Here is a 14,379-nt window from a genome sequence, read left to right as displayed (position 1 = left end):
TGGCCCTGACCATTTCTCCATAGGCCTTCATATGACTCATATATAGACCCTGTTGGGTTGTCATGGTGGGCGGATTGACCAAACCAAGCTGAGCCACGTAGCACCAACCCACTCACTGGCTCAGGAGCTCACTGTGGGAGGGCGGTGGAGAGGAGTGGAGAGGAGAGCAGGAGAGGTGGCCTGCCTACCTGGGTAAAGTTGCTCCTGCGCTATTGTCTATGGAGGGGCGCTGAGAGCCGGGCTGCAGCACGACAGCTCCTGACACACGTGGAGAGAGAGGGAGGACTGTCACTTCAACCACAGACGCATGCGCTCACATAATGCGTATTACACACACACACACCAAACCTTTAATTTCAGTGAAATTGCAGTTGATCAGCTTTGAAATTTCACAGTTCCACTTAGGTTTGTCTGATTTTTAAAAGGCTGTAACACACTCACCAACATCAGCCCCCCCATTCTCCTCCTACTCCAGCAGCAGTGTCATGGGTGACGGGGGCCAGTGACAGTCGTCAGCGTGTCTCACGTCACGGAGCTGGCTGTGTGTGCAGCGCCCGCGCCTCTCTGCGTCCCTCCCCTGCCACTCGTGTGTGTTCTGATCTGTAGGCAGCTAGAGGTCTGTGGTACTTTACTGGGATCTGTTTTCTCTCTCTGTCTTTCCCCTCTGTTCTCTCGCTCTTTCTCTAACATTGTTTTTTTGCATTGCATGTGTTAACTGGGTATCATTCGGTACTAGCTCTCTTACTCTGTCCTAATCACAACACCTTTTCCCCTCCCCTCCCCCATTTCTCCAATGTCCCCTACCCCTGTTCCCTCCTCCAAATCTCTGGCCCTGAGAGAGAGATGCAGTGGGCAGCCTCAGACACACACAAACACACAAGAGCAAACTCTATTTGAAAAACACCTGTTCACAAACTGTTCTGGCCTCAAACTTGAGAGAGAAGATTGATTTCACACCGTGCCATTTCACATGATGCCTTCCGGCCTTTTACCTTTGGCTACTGAAACACTGCACCAAGCCAGGGTCAGCTACATCACAGCACCACTGACAACAATATTCAGAGTCAAACCTCAGTCAGATTAGAAGGAAACGTACATGCCCAGGGATTTATGACAGGTCAAAGGTCATACATCACCCTCTCATGGTGCAGTACGACTGCAGTAACACACTGACCCCAGCCCACCCTCAGTATGTTATCACGGGTGCTAACAGCCATTTGGTGTCTCTGTTCTGGGTCCAGGTGCTGACATCATCAACATGAGGTGGGTCTGACAGACTGTGACGGTGTACCGACTGCTTAAAGGCCATGTTGTTGTTCACATCCATGTATCAACAGAGCTCTAGGTGTCTTTGAAATGATCAACCTTGTATAGGTGTTTTTTCACTGCCACCCACACGCGCAACAACATTGCTTGCTCGCTCGCCCCCACACACACACACACACACACACACACACACACACACACACAGAGAGCCTAGAGGAACACACACTTATACGCACAGACTACTGTGCTGTTTCTCAGGCACCAGCTGTGTCTTTCCTCTGCTCCATGCTGTGTTAGTGTTACACTCCCACCTCCCAGCATTCATTTGGGAAAATGTACCCCTGGAAGATTACCAAGGGAAAGGTCAACTGCCATCAGTCACTCGTCCCCTTTCCAACCCTGACCCCGCCTCGGGCTCCATCTCTATCTATTTAGCACCAGCTCCAACACTGCAGGAGGCAGACTGGCGAGGTCAGTTAGATGTTTTTAAGGTCATTGATGGTCATGGATCCAGTGATCCTGACCAAGTCTGTCCACCGGTTAAGTCACAACTCCTCAAGGTCAACTGAACAGACCCAAGGTTAGGTAACAACTGCTCTCCAATATGGTGGTGCTAAGAGGGCAGGGCCTTGGTTGGAAGGTGTCTGTTCTATTTGGCCCTTGAGGCCCATGCAGGGACCGTTGTTTCCATTTAGTCACACCAATCTGAGCCTCAGCAGGGAGGAATGTGAGCATGCAAGGCAGACAGACAGAGCACCAAGGACAGCGGAGCTGGAAATAGAGCTTTACAAGGAAGAGGAGAGCTGCCCCCCTGCTCTGTTCAACAGACCCAGCTCCACAAGACACACATTCCACAGGGGGACGAGAGCGGGTGACGCCTGGCTGCCACCCTCTGTTTTCTACTGTCACATAGTTACTCACACAGAGATAATCATATTAAATATGACCCAAGTTTTGGTTGATATTTTTTCTGACATTATTCTCTGGTTAAGTGGATTAGCGTGCTGTCTGTTCTGTGGGTTAAGGCCTCAGACAGTGATGGTGCAGTAATCCCTATTAAAAACCTGCCATATAATGCAAGGGGCTTCTGAACCCCAGTGTGAGGCTCGCACACAGCCAGCGTCTACTACACACACACACACACACACACACACACACAGAGAGAGAATTACACCGTCAGCATCACTAGGTTTGAAGACGCACACAGGTTCCTGGTATGGTGCCCCCTGTATACCTCATCCTTCCTTTACCCCTATTTATTTGGTTTTGCCCTCCCTCAACCTCCCATGCACTGTGTCAATGACCGCACAATGCACATTACCCTCCCTACCAACACTCTCGGTGTGGATTTCTCTTGTTTGGATAACATTTTCTTTTTATTTCTCCTATATTAACAGTAATCATTAAATCAGTGAGTTTATTGACATGCCTAGTTACCACATTTCTGTTTTGTGTACAGTGTTTTATAACATTTTTAGGGCAAAATAAAGATTTTAGCTCTTTAAAAAAAAAAGCTATGAAACAAATTGCAGTTGAAAGCGTTAGTGACTGGCCGGTTTCTTACATTGTGTCACGTGTGACTGTTCTTTTGACAGCCCAGTATTTTAAAGCCAGGTTCGTATGGAAATGCCTTCACTCCACTTGCACTGCTGTTGGAACTCGCCGTCGTTGCTTTTCATCGTCCGTCTGTCTGTTTTCTTCTTCATTTAGTGCGTTCATTCATCTGTTGTTCAGCACACAGCCTGCGTCTCATCTCCGCCCTCACACTCTGCTCAGTCCATTCTGATTGGCTCATCGATCAGTCTCAGCCATTTTGGACTGAAGTTTCTCCCCCTCACCAGCCTCACCTGGTCGTCCTCATTCTAATTTACAGACACAGCTAGAGTTATTTTGGGGGAGGGTTACAGACTATTGGCTTGCATTTGATTTCCCCCACCACCACCAACCTACATAACCCTTGAGAGCCAGTTTCTGTGTGGGTTGTTGCAGGCAGCTACAGCACCATCCTACTGCGGTGAGAACTAAAAGCATCCCCAGTATGTCTTTGTCAATGGGAGCAGGGAGGAGCCCACTGCAGTGCAGAGAGACGAGGCTGCAGAGGATCATGGGAATTGTAGTCCTCCAGCCCCTCTTTTATTTATATCTGCTCTGACTTGATGTGTCTAGCAACCAGCATGAACATGTTTATATGGTGACACCATGCTAGGTGATGTATATCCCCGGTTATTAGAAGTACACATGCGATCCCTCTCCTCAGCATATGAGGCCCAGTGTGGATTCTTCTGTGCTTGGAGCGGAAGATCTGACTGGCACACAGATACAGCTCATATATCCCCCATTCCCAGGCTCTGCTCTAGTGGGTGTTCCTGTCTGGAATTAGACGAGGAGAAAAACACAACCAAACAGAGCTAGGAAGTGGTGCAGTTCAACTTTTCCCTGGGGTAAGGTAGGAAAACAAATATTTGGGTATTTTATCAGCAAGGCTCTACAACAAGTACTGTATATGAGGGAGATTGTCTGTGGCTTTGGAGGGGAGTTTCCATTTCAACAATATTTTATGTGACTCGCTTAAAACAAACCAATTAGGTAATGGTATTTTAGTTAACGATAAGCAAGCGGGGAGCGTTTACTTAGTTATACAGATGGGGGGGGGTACTAGTTTGAGTAGAAATACCACAGGGACTCGATAAAATTTGGTCAAATCCATCTCTTGGACAAAGGCAGATGGGCGGAGATGCAGCATGTTCTGTGTGTGACAACCACTACCCCTTCCACATGCACTAACCCATACTGCCCCACCACCACTCTTACAGCTCCATCCACTTCCACGGCCCTCTGTCTGTCAAGACAATCTACTATGACCCTGTCCAACCATCACCTCTGTGCTTGAGCCCATCTCAGACTAACACCATTGGTCCGTTGGCCTTCTGTTGACCCTGCCCTTCTGTATATGCATCATCATATACAGTCCAGTACTAACACCGTCTCTTTTTGTTCAACTCTTCAACAAAAAGCTGCATGCTGTTTTACTGTTTGGTTTCAATCCCTCCCACTTGGTTTTCTGTTTGTGACATTTGACATCTACTCTCTTTGTGATTATAAATATCCTTTTTTTGGGTTGGTTTGTATGTTTTTGGTAGATTGCAGCACCCTGGTGAATGGTAGTAGAAAAGCTTGGAATAGTTATAATCACAACTGAAACACAACCTTTATTTTTAATTTTTTTACAAATCTCATTGTTTCTGTTTTCTTTGTGCTTGATGATGTACTGTAGTTTGTAGTGGTGCGACAGTCTTGCTTTTCACTTTGTTTTACTGCTGACCCATAGCGTTATAACAGTCTCAGTCACTCACCTGAAGTCTTCCTCTCTCCTACACAGTCATACACACTCTCAACCCTGGGCCTTGTAATGGTAACCCAAGGCCCTCTTAGCACTTTCTCTCTCTCTCTCTCTCTCTCTCTCTCTCTCTCTCTCTCTCTCTCTCTCTCTCTCTTCCCCCTCTCGCTGTATTTCTCTCGTGACAGCTGCATAGTTTTCGTGCCGCTCCCCTCTGTCTTGGTTATGGAATCACAACAAGCTTGGAGTTTCTGGTCCTCTTTCTGTTAACGCAAGATTTCCATACCTCGTTTTTGTTCCATTTGTCTGTGTATGATAGATCTCGCTCTATAGCGGTTCATATATGTATAAGCGTGTGATACATATATTACCGTCTCCTTTCTCCTCTTCCTCCTTCCCCTCGTACCTCCCAGACAGCTGATATTATCTGTATTACAACAACGAGTAGAACATGGGACGCTTCATCCCCAGTTTGTAAGCTTTAGAGGTTTTAATCAGTTCCTGTAAGGGTAGGCTCCTTCTCTACCCCTCAGTGTGGCCATGAGGATGTTAGTACAGAGATTACACACTCCCTCCCTCCTTCCCTCCCTCCTCACCTCCCCCTGTGCTGGAAGTCACTGGTGTCACATGGTGTAGGAGGTGGTGATGATTTGATAGTAGTCCTGTATGTGTTTGTGACCCGTGCCCACGGGGAAAGCGTTTCTTATTATTGGAATGTTTTTGGTCTTTTTCTCCTCTGTTCTGTCTGCCAGGATAACATTGGGCACCGGCTGCTTCAGAAACATGGCTGGAAGCTGGGACAAGGACTGGGCAAAACCATGCAGGGTAAGAAGACACTCGTCTCTCTCTCTCTCTCTCTCTCTCTCTCTCTCTCTCTCTCTCTCTCTCTCTCTCCATACTCCTTTCTCAAATGTGTACTAATGCCGTCTCTTCTCCTCTCGGTACTCCTCCTCTTTACCTCACCTTTCTCCAGGTTTTATTTTGTACTTGTTTTGTTTCTTTTCGACTGTTTCCTTTCTATTTTCTGTGCTTTTTCTGATCTCTGTCTTCCTCTTCTGGTAGATGGAAAGGATCAGAGTATTTAGTGCATGACCCCGGTACAGTTGTTCCTGTCGGTCTTGCTCTGGTCTTCGCCAGAACTAGGTGTAGAAAGGATAATGTAATACACCCTGGGACAGGACGGGAGTGGCGGAGGGAGGAGGAGGGTGGTGGTAGTGTTTGTTCTTTGCGCCACTGCTGTTCCCTTGCCATGATGCATTTAGCCTAGAGCAGATTTGACTAAAGTGGGCCAGAGTTTATTTTTTATTTTATTTAAAAAAAAATTGAAGGGGATGAAGAATGCATGCCCCCCCACCCCCCACCCCCCCCACCCCCCACACACGCACTGATGCTCATTGCTCACAAGCTCCCTTGAGACACACTGCCCTCAGTCAATGGGAGCTGCTGTTCATTCTCCTCCAAAAAAGACAGTCTGATGGTGGAATGCCTATGTACCCAGCTTGGTTCCACTGTGAAGTGTGTAGCAGATTGAGTCCAGGTCTGCTTCTCAGATGTTCCACTGATCAAGAGTCAAGTTAGTTTCACACTGTGTGTGTTTGCCTTTGATCACCTGTCATGTTTGGAATTTCACCTTAATTTATAGAATGTCTTGGCTTCATAGCTGTGGTGATTAGTACAGTGATATTAGCCACTGTAGGGTTGGATATGTGCTCGTAGACGATTGCAAAGTTGATGTGGTCTGTATCTAGCTATGTATAGTCTAATATAATCGCCTATGTCATGCCTTCGTGTTCTACCCTCCCCAGTACTTAGTCAAAGTAATTCAGTCAATATGTTGGTTAGATTTAAAAACTGTTAATCTCACTCCCTCCATTTCTGTTATTGATCTCTCCCTGTTAACTGCCACTTTATTTAAATGAATTTAAAGCTAATCTGGTTGGGTTACTTTAAGGGGTACACTGGTTTTCTGTTATTTCAGGGTTTCTATGGTAATTCACTTAACTTCTTATTTGAATGAATTGTATTGATGCATATTGTGTGCACTGATTGACCACAGCTCATGTCAGATGGTGTTTTTAGTTGGCTGGCAAGGGTTTGAGCATAAAAGCCTCTGAGTTTAGTAGTGACAGACAAGACAGTACAGCCAATGCACTCCGTGTCTGTCTCTGCAGTTCCTCCTGCCTTAGGCCTGTAATGTCCTGGTGAACTTTCATTAGACAGCCCAAACACGTGTTTGCATGTTATCTGTCTGCACTTCTGTGCTAGTACAAGCTTTCATGTCTGTGTTTGTGTGTAGGACTGTCTTGGTCTGAAAACGGCCTTCAGAATATCACGCAGCAACACTCGGTGCAGGATGCAGAGCTGTTGGCTGTGGTTCATAATGTTTTTCCTCTATAGGCAGGGATTGGCTGGCCCAGCATAGACTGGAGCTCCGCAGGATGAGGGGGGGGGGTGGTTGGCTGGCTGGCTGGCTGGCTGGAGAGAGCTGTGTTTGTGTGGGTGGGGCTTAGGCCACCTCAGCCTCTTTAGTTCAGCTCAGCTCACAGCCTCATTTGCTTGGTCTTGGTGGTGCAGCGCCCTGGCTTCTCTCCACTCAACTCCTGCCTGCTATGCTACATTCTCTTCCCTCGCTCACTCACTCTGCCCCTCCTCTCTCTCATACTCGCACCCATCCTCTTTCTCTCCCTCTCTCCATCTCACTTCTCTCCAGCTCTCCCTCTCCTTCCCCTCTCTCTATAGGGTAATGAATAGCAAGTCTCTACACTGACCTTTTTTACAAGGAGCACGTCTGCGCCTAAGTTGTAAAATGTAGAATACATTTTGGAGCACAATGCAAAATATTTTTGGTTATTAAGCTAGAATCTTACATTTTTCTAGGCGCACTGGTGCTTCTAAATAAAAATTCCAGGTCGCACAACAAAATCTTTAGGTGCCTATGCGAGTAAAATGGTCGCACTGTAGAGCCCTGTGTCCTGTTTTCCTTCAGCTTTGAATGATGTCATAGTTGGCAGGCTGGTTGGTCCATGTAGTCTATTGAGAATTGGTTTAGAGTGAGTGTGTCTACTTTATGGGGCCGAGTCCAGGGGCCTTAACCTCTTCACCCAACCCCTTTCACTCTCATTTGTTTCCACCCAGAGCTAGCTACACAACCAGACCCGTCTTTCACCCAGCCTTTTCTCATCCCTCCATCGTTCCTCTCTTTCACCCCGTTCCCTTAGTCACACCAGCCTTTCCCTACCCACCCAGCAGGAAGCATCTGGGCTGCATTACAACATGCTAATGGAAAACATCCCAGTCTGCTCATTCTCTATCTCCTAACACACTGTCTTGTTTTCAACCAGGACACAGTGCCTGGATGCCTTCTCCCTCTCAAAACGATACACTACTGGGGGCTTGTCCTCTTGTTCAGTCTGACACCCTGAGCAGGTGATTGTAACAATGTGTCGAGTGCTACATTTGCATCTTAACATCTTACTAAGTGGATAAATAGGCCCGTGTTGGAGAACCTTGTTTTTATATTTGCTTTTAGAGGAGGATGCCGTTACAATGCTGCTTATGCAACTGTAGACTGCCAGCCCTCCCTGCAGTAGTAGCCTCAGGTGCAACATAAGGATCTGCATTAAGACCTGCGTCAGTCAGGTCAGCTGGCTATTTGTTTTAAGGGAGGCGAGTAGTGTACATAGCGCAGGGCACACTGCATTCTTTTAGTGTCTGCTTTTCTGTCTAGTGTTTAGCCATGGCTCATCTAGCTGGGGATCTGTCCCACCCTCCCATTTGGCAGCGCTGTGCTAAACACAACAGTCACACTGAGGAATGCCACACACACACACACACACACACACACACACACACACACACACACACACACACACACACACACACAGCAGCCACGGCAAATGTAATACCAACAACGCTCTCGTATGCTAAGGAGCTTTTTGAAGACGTTGCTACACTTGTGTCAACGACTCATCTCTGGCCTTGAAGAGGACACAGCCGTTGCGTGGCTTCTTGCTTGCTGCTGATGGTCTCGACGCTGTCCCATGAGGAATGGTGGATTGAGGCTCATGCCAGGGGCTGGTTGTAAGGAGGTTGGCAGGGGTTCCTGGTATTGCTGCTCCCTCTCCTCTCCTCTGCTCATGGACATGTAGGGCTTTCAATCCACTTCTCTATTACCAGTTACCAGCCAGAGGCCCTACGGTCCAGGACACTGCCTCCTACAGGACACATTGGGAACTACCTGTCTGTGAGTGTGTGAAAGCACTGCGGTGACCCATGACTCTGATGCATTGATAACAGGATTCAGACAGACAGTACAGGGTGTTTTGTTTTTAAATATGCATTTTAAAAATGGACCTGCTGTCTGATTGTCAGTAATGTAGCGAATAAAGGGGGTTGTATTTGTGTGTTTGATGTGATAATCTGTAAACGTTTCCGGCTTATGTACTAAGCGGCAGGTAGCCATTTGGTTAAGAGCGTTAGGCCAGTAACTGAAAGGTTTCTGTTTCGAATCCCTGAGCCCACTATCTGTGCCCTTGAGCAAAGCAGTTAACCCTAATCGCTCCTGCAATTTGCTCTGGATAAGAGCGTCTGCTAAATGACTCAAATGTAAAATATTTAAATTGGTTGAGTGTAGCTCTTGTGTTTCTGTTTGCATGGTGTCAGTACAGTGTGGTTATGTAAGCAGTGGCCTCTGCTCTGTGGGTAGATGAGTCTGTTTGTGGCGCTAGCCTGCCTGCCCAATTGTTGTCTATATGAATAGTCCTGTGTCTGAACCCGACAAATATGGTCATCTACTTTACTCCGGAGTGGACTTATAACACAATCGCAGTATCACGCCATCACATCACTATAGAATTAATCTGTGGGATCATATTCTAATAACAATAATACAGGATTATACTCGTTCTCTCCTGTCAGAACAGAAGCTTTTTTTGACTTGATAGCAATGTGTCCCCTGTGCTTTGAGTTTTCACTGTATTGACTCTGTTCTTATTTCTTCTTTTGTTCTTTTTGCCCCTTTTTTTAGGTAAGGTTTGTTGGATTCCCTCTGTATGTATGTATGTCTGTCTGTGTGTGTGTGTGTGTGTGTGTGTTTCTCCTACTCTACAATTGACCTCAATGTAACACCCCCTTTACAACGTAGGCTAATACTGGCCTCTCTCAGCTTCCTCCTCTTGGCTTTATAAACCACTAAACTATTATTTCACTTTTCACAATCTGCTCACAAGTACCTACAGTGCTTTGATTCCAAGTATGAAAAACCCAACCAAAATCCAATTAAAATCAAGGTAGATCCTAGTAACCAAAGATTGCATCACATCCTGTAGAATCACCAGCTCCAAGTCTCTTTAGATTTGTGTTTTTCCCCTTTGAGTGTCTGTGGCTGCCATGGTTGGGGGTTCTGATTGGCTGTGACCACGGCTTAGTCTTTTGAATGGCTTGCAGAGTAGCCCCCTTTCCCCCCATCTGCCTGTATCTACCTTCAAACCTGTGGAGTGAGTGTGTACTGTATGTATGCGTGTGGTTGTCATGTGGGACTGAGACGTGTGTATTTGTGTGCGTCAGTCACTGACGGGGGCCCTAGGGAAAACTTACAGGGAAAACCTCACTCCCCCCTCCTGCACCCAAAATGTGTCTGCCCCTCCCTCCCATGTCCACCAACGTCACACACACCCATCATCCCTCTCCTTTTGGCCTTCCCCCCTGCACAGCATGCCTGTCCCAGAGGTTCAACCCTGCCTGCCTCGACTGTGTCAGTCATCTGGGGATTTAAGCAGTGCTCTGTATAGGCAACCTGCTACACTCAAAGGACCCTTCATATGCTCCATGGAGTACTTCAAATTCAACTGTAAATAGTCATTTGACTGTTATTTTTCTGTTGTTGCACACTTACAGTGCTATACCAAGTCTCCTAAGCACTGCTCAAAGCCCTGTGGCCCCCTTTTTCAGGTACCTGTCTGTCTATGTTCACCATCCTGGGGGTAAGCATGTCCCTAACTGAGCTTGCTGACAGTGGGACAGTGAGGGTATTTGGGGGAATCTAGGCTAACCAGGCTGACAAGACAAACATCTGTCTGTGAGGCTGACAGAGGGGAGAATGGTGGCTGTGTGTCGAGTGGTGTTCTGTTGTCAGGGGCAGCTGATTGGTTGCATGCTCAGATCAAATGAGGCATGGTCATTCCTCTTTACTGTAGCAGATGCGATAGATGGATAGATATTTTAACACACTACATTTAAAGCATGATCTGTAGGACAGCCGGACAGGGAACCTCGCCCTGTTTTCCTGTTCCATGTGGATCTGTCCTCAGATTCAGCTGTTTAAACAATCATCCCCTACCCTGAAGAACAGAGTCCAACTCAACTCCCCCAGAGCTCTTATCTGATGGGAATGTTATTGAAGCCAGCTGCTGGCTCTAGCTCTCAATCTTTGGGGTAGGGTGAAGGAAAAGTGAGGGGTCTTGTGGGTTACTTACCACAGATATAGGCATACAGGAGAGAGGAACAGGGGGTCCAGGCACCCATGGGATATTGGGGTAGTAAGAGCCAGGACTGGGACGGTGCGTGAGAGAGTGTGGTGGTGAGAGGAGATCCCTGTAAGCACCCAGAGGGCCAAGAGTGAAGAGAGGAGAGGAGGGCTTTAATCCCCCCACCCCCCCAACTCCCATCCCCACCCCATCCGCCCTTCTCTATGTGCCTCGAATCTTCCTGCTTAACCAATTGGTGTTTCTTTTTTACAGCGATTTGATCCTGCCCATGTTGTGCTGATGGTAAACTTAGTGGTAAATGTTATTTTTCCCCCGATTGAATTGTTTTTATTTTGTTTCTTTTTTCCCTCCCATTTCTTTCATTTGTTTTCCCGTCATCAGAGCACCAATGCTACATAGGCTTTCAATTCTCTCTCAGTATTAGTACTCATTCTGCTGCGTGTATATTATCATATATACATCTACATTACTCTTACAAACATTCTCATTTTGTTTTCAGTTTTTTTTAATTTTTTTTACCTTGTGATTCACACTGTGATTTAGATGCACACTTTTTTGTCCGGTCCCTTTGTTGTCCACTGGAATGGGTAATGCTGAAGGTATTGTCACTGTGTTTTTAAAGATGGTTATAGTTGGGGACATCTCCTGTAATTGTAAAAAATGGTATTTCATGAAGATTAGGTGCCTGGATTGTGACTCCTCCCCCGTGTTCTTAGTGAACTGGTCCATTGGTGGAGAGCTTTACTGCAGTGGCCAGTCTGTCTGTCTGTCTGTGGGCTGGTCTCAAGCAGTCCCCCTTGTGGTTGGGCTGCTCAATATTCACTCTAATAGTCTAGGTCCATCAAACTCAACTCTGGACCTCGAAGCTAGTTCCACTGTATTTTCATTGTTCCCCTCTAATTAGCGACTGATTTAGACCTGGGTGCAATTAATTATCAGGTAGAACAGAAAACCAGCAGGCTCCGGATCACCTAGGGTGAAAGGCGCTGCATTGTCATTTGGACGTCTGCATTGACTGTGCAGCATTTATGGTGATACAGCCTCTGCGGAAGTCAGGGCATTGATACTTCTTGTGCTTCAGGGAGCAGCGCAGAGCTGTTGTCAAGGAAGTGAGTTTGTGTTTTATACAGGCCCTCCCACCTACTGTCAACCAATCATGTCAATGCGGATCTATACGGAGCCCTCCACATTGTTACAAAATTTGAGGGGCGCACGGCGATGCGGTACGGACCTCAATTTGGCAATTGCGTCACACCCCGCCATACGGCGCCGCGACCACTTTTTCAGATCATAAATTGGCTGAAAGAGTTGGTATGAGACCATGCCTTACTGTGTCCACCTGGCAGACAGACACTGTAGTGGGGTTTGGAGTCCAGACAGGCCCTTATTTGATCCACATGCGGCTATAATCTAAGAATTAGGATTATACCATTGGGCTGTGACCATAACAATGATACAAGAACAATTCAGAGAACAGACAGATGTTATTAACAGAGAGGATTCAAATTACATTTGTGGTTTTTTTTTTGCCACATGGGCTAGGAATTAATTAGTCTCACATCTGTATTCTGGCACTAATGAATACATTAGGTATGTAAGCCTATGCTGCTGCCCTGTTATGCCAACGCTGATTATCACGCTGGCTTCCATTGCAATAGAAGACTGTAGTCAGTCGAAACGTAAGACCATAGTCACTGTATTATCACTAGCCCCTTTTAATATGTCTGGTTTTATGCGATCAGACCGCTAATGTCGTTTCAGCCCTACATTAATAGTTATCACATGATTTAAGATGCAAACCAAACCTGCTCTTTTAGTTTCAGAATGAGAGACTACAGTCTATCCTCCTCACTAGTGAGGTAGGGGGGCATGTGGATTAGAATTAAGCGATAAGGCACGAGGGGGTGTGGTATATGGCAAAAGTACCACTGCTAAGGCCTGTTCTTAGTTACAACGCAACACAGAGTTCCTAGATACAGCTGTTAGCCGTGGTATATTGGCCATATACCACAAACCCCCAAGGTGCCTTATTGCTATTATAAACTGGTTACCAATGTAATTAGAACAATACAAATACATGTTTTGTCATACCCGTGGTATAAGGTCTGATAACCACGGCTTTCAGCCAATCAGCACTCAGGGCTCGAACCACCCAGTTTATAATGGCTAATAAGTTGTGCTATGTGGAAATAATAGTTAGTCATTATTTGTTTCCGATTGTGGATTTGTTAATTCCTAGCCCTGTTAACTAAAGACAAGCATCTTTAAAATGTTCGTAATCGCTCTTGCCCAAGGGTATAAACTGAGTCTAAAATCGATCAAGAGGATAATAACGTAATCTTGTGTAAGGAGAAAAAAAAGAGAAAAACTGAAACCAAACTGAAGTGCTGATTGGACACTTATCTGATTTACTGTGTACCTGGCTGCCAACCAACAGCCACTGCTGCAGCAGACTAGTCCAAATTCTGTTTTGTGCCTTTTTTGTTTTGAGAACCCCTGTCTGTCCAACCCCACCCCATACCCTATTTTCTCAGGTAAGTATCCCCTCCCCTGCAATGTCACCATGGCGATTCCTGGCCTGTGACGTCACTCCGCTGTAGTTCAGTGCTTGTCCTTTATTTACTCCCTCTCTCTCTCTCTCTCTGCTTCGTTTGGCTGATTATGAGTGGATTAAGCAATTATGTGTCAAATCTCCAACATAGTTTTGATCTTTTTCTGTTTCATTCTGTTTTCTGGTTGTTTTTGGTTGGTTCATTTATTTTTCTAAAGTTAATTTCCTTCTGATCTAGCTCTTTTCACAGCTTACGTAACATGGCTTAAGTAGACTGAGGGAAAGAGGGGGAGAGCCTGTTAGTCCAGGGCCATGATGAGAGCCTGGGGTAGAGGGGGAGCAGAGGCTGGGTTTCCTATGGGACAGTACAGGGGTTGTGGGGTCAGTCACTGGGCAGTTCAGAGCCGGGTGATGGGGAGGCTGTACTATATTGTCGCAGTGGTGTTCTGCTCAGTAATCTGTAGCAGCTGCGTCAGCCAGCCCCTCCGGCAGTGTTGTCCTTGGTAAACTTAGTGTTCTTGTTCAACAGGACTGCTGTACTGGAGGGAGGGAGGGGAGAGAGAGGGGCTACACTCAGTAGTAGAGACTGGAGGGAGACAGAGAGACTGCGACAGATACAGGCTTAAACCCTGTCCTTGCCACTCCGTTTTTGTCCAGTATACTTTACCCCTCCATTTCCTTGTCCTCTCCCCCTCCCTTATCCAAATGGACATCTCTGAACTGCTCATATGGCCTCTGCT

The 14,379-nt window shown here is 46.5% G+C and overlaps 1 protein-coding gene across 11 annotated transcripts in view; it reads left to right on the top strand.

Moving 5' to 3' along the window:
• LOC106601128 (G patch domain-containing protein 8) overlaps nucleotides 1–14,379 on the top strand; it is a 37,893-nt gene that overhangs the window by 12,677 nt on the left and 10,837 nt on the right. For 2 of the 11 annotated variants that reach the window (XM_045715037.1, XM_014193079.2), the window contains 2 exons: nucleotides 2,862–2,880; nucleotides 5,356–5,428. In XM_045715037.1, the coding sequence (XP_045570993.1) occupies nucleotides 5,422–5,428 (7 nt within the window). In that variant the 5' untranslated portion in view covers nucleotides 2,862–2,880; nucleotides 5,356–5,421. Of the gene's footprint in view, nucleotides 5,429–11,340; nucleotides 11,383–14,379 lie in introns of all 11 variants that reach the window. The other 9 variants (XM_045715042.1, XM_045715039.1, XM_045715041.1 and 6 more) reach the window with 9 other exon arrangements.

Source organism: Salmo salar, chromosome ssa03 (assembly GCF_905237065.1).
Source record: "Salmo salar chromosome ssa03, Ssal_v3.1, whole genome shotgun sequence".
Classification (NCBI taxonomy): domain Eukaryota; kingdom Metazoa; phylum Chordata; class Actinopteri; order Salmoniformes; family Salmonidae; genus Salmo; species Salmo salar.
Note: the sequence above shows the minus strand (reverse complement) of the source record. Positions and strands in the feature narration are given on the sequence as shown.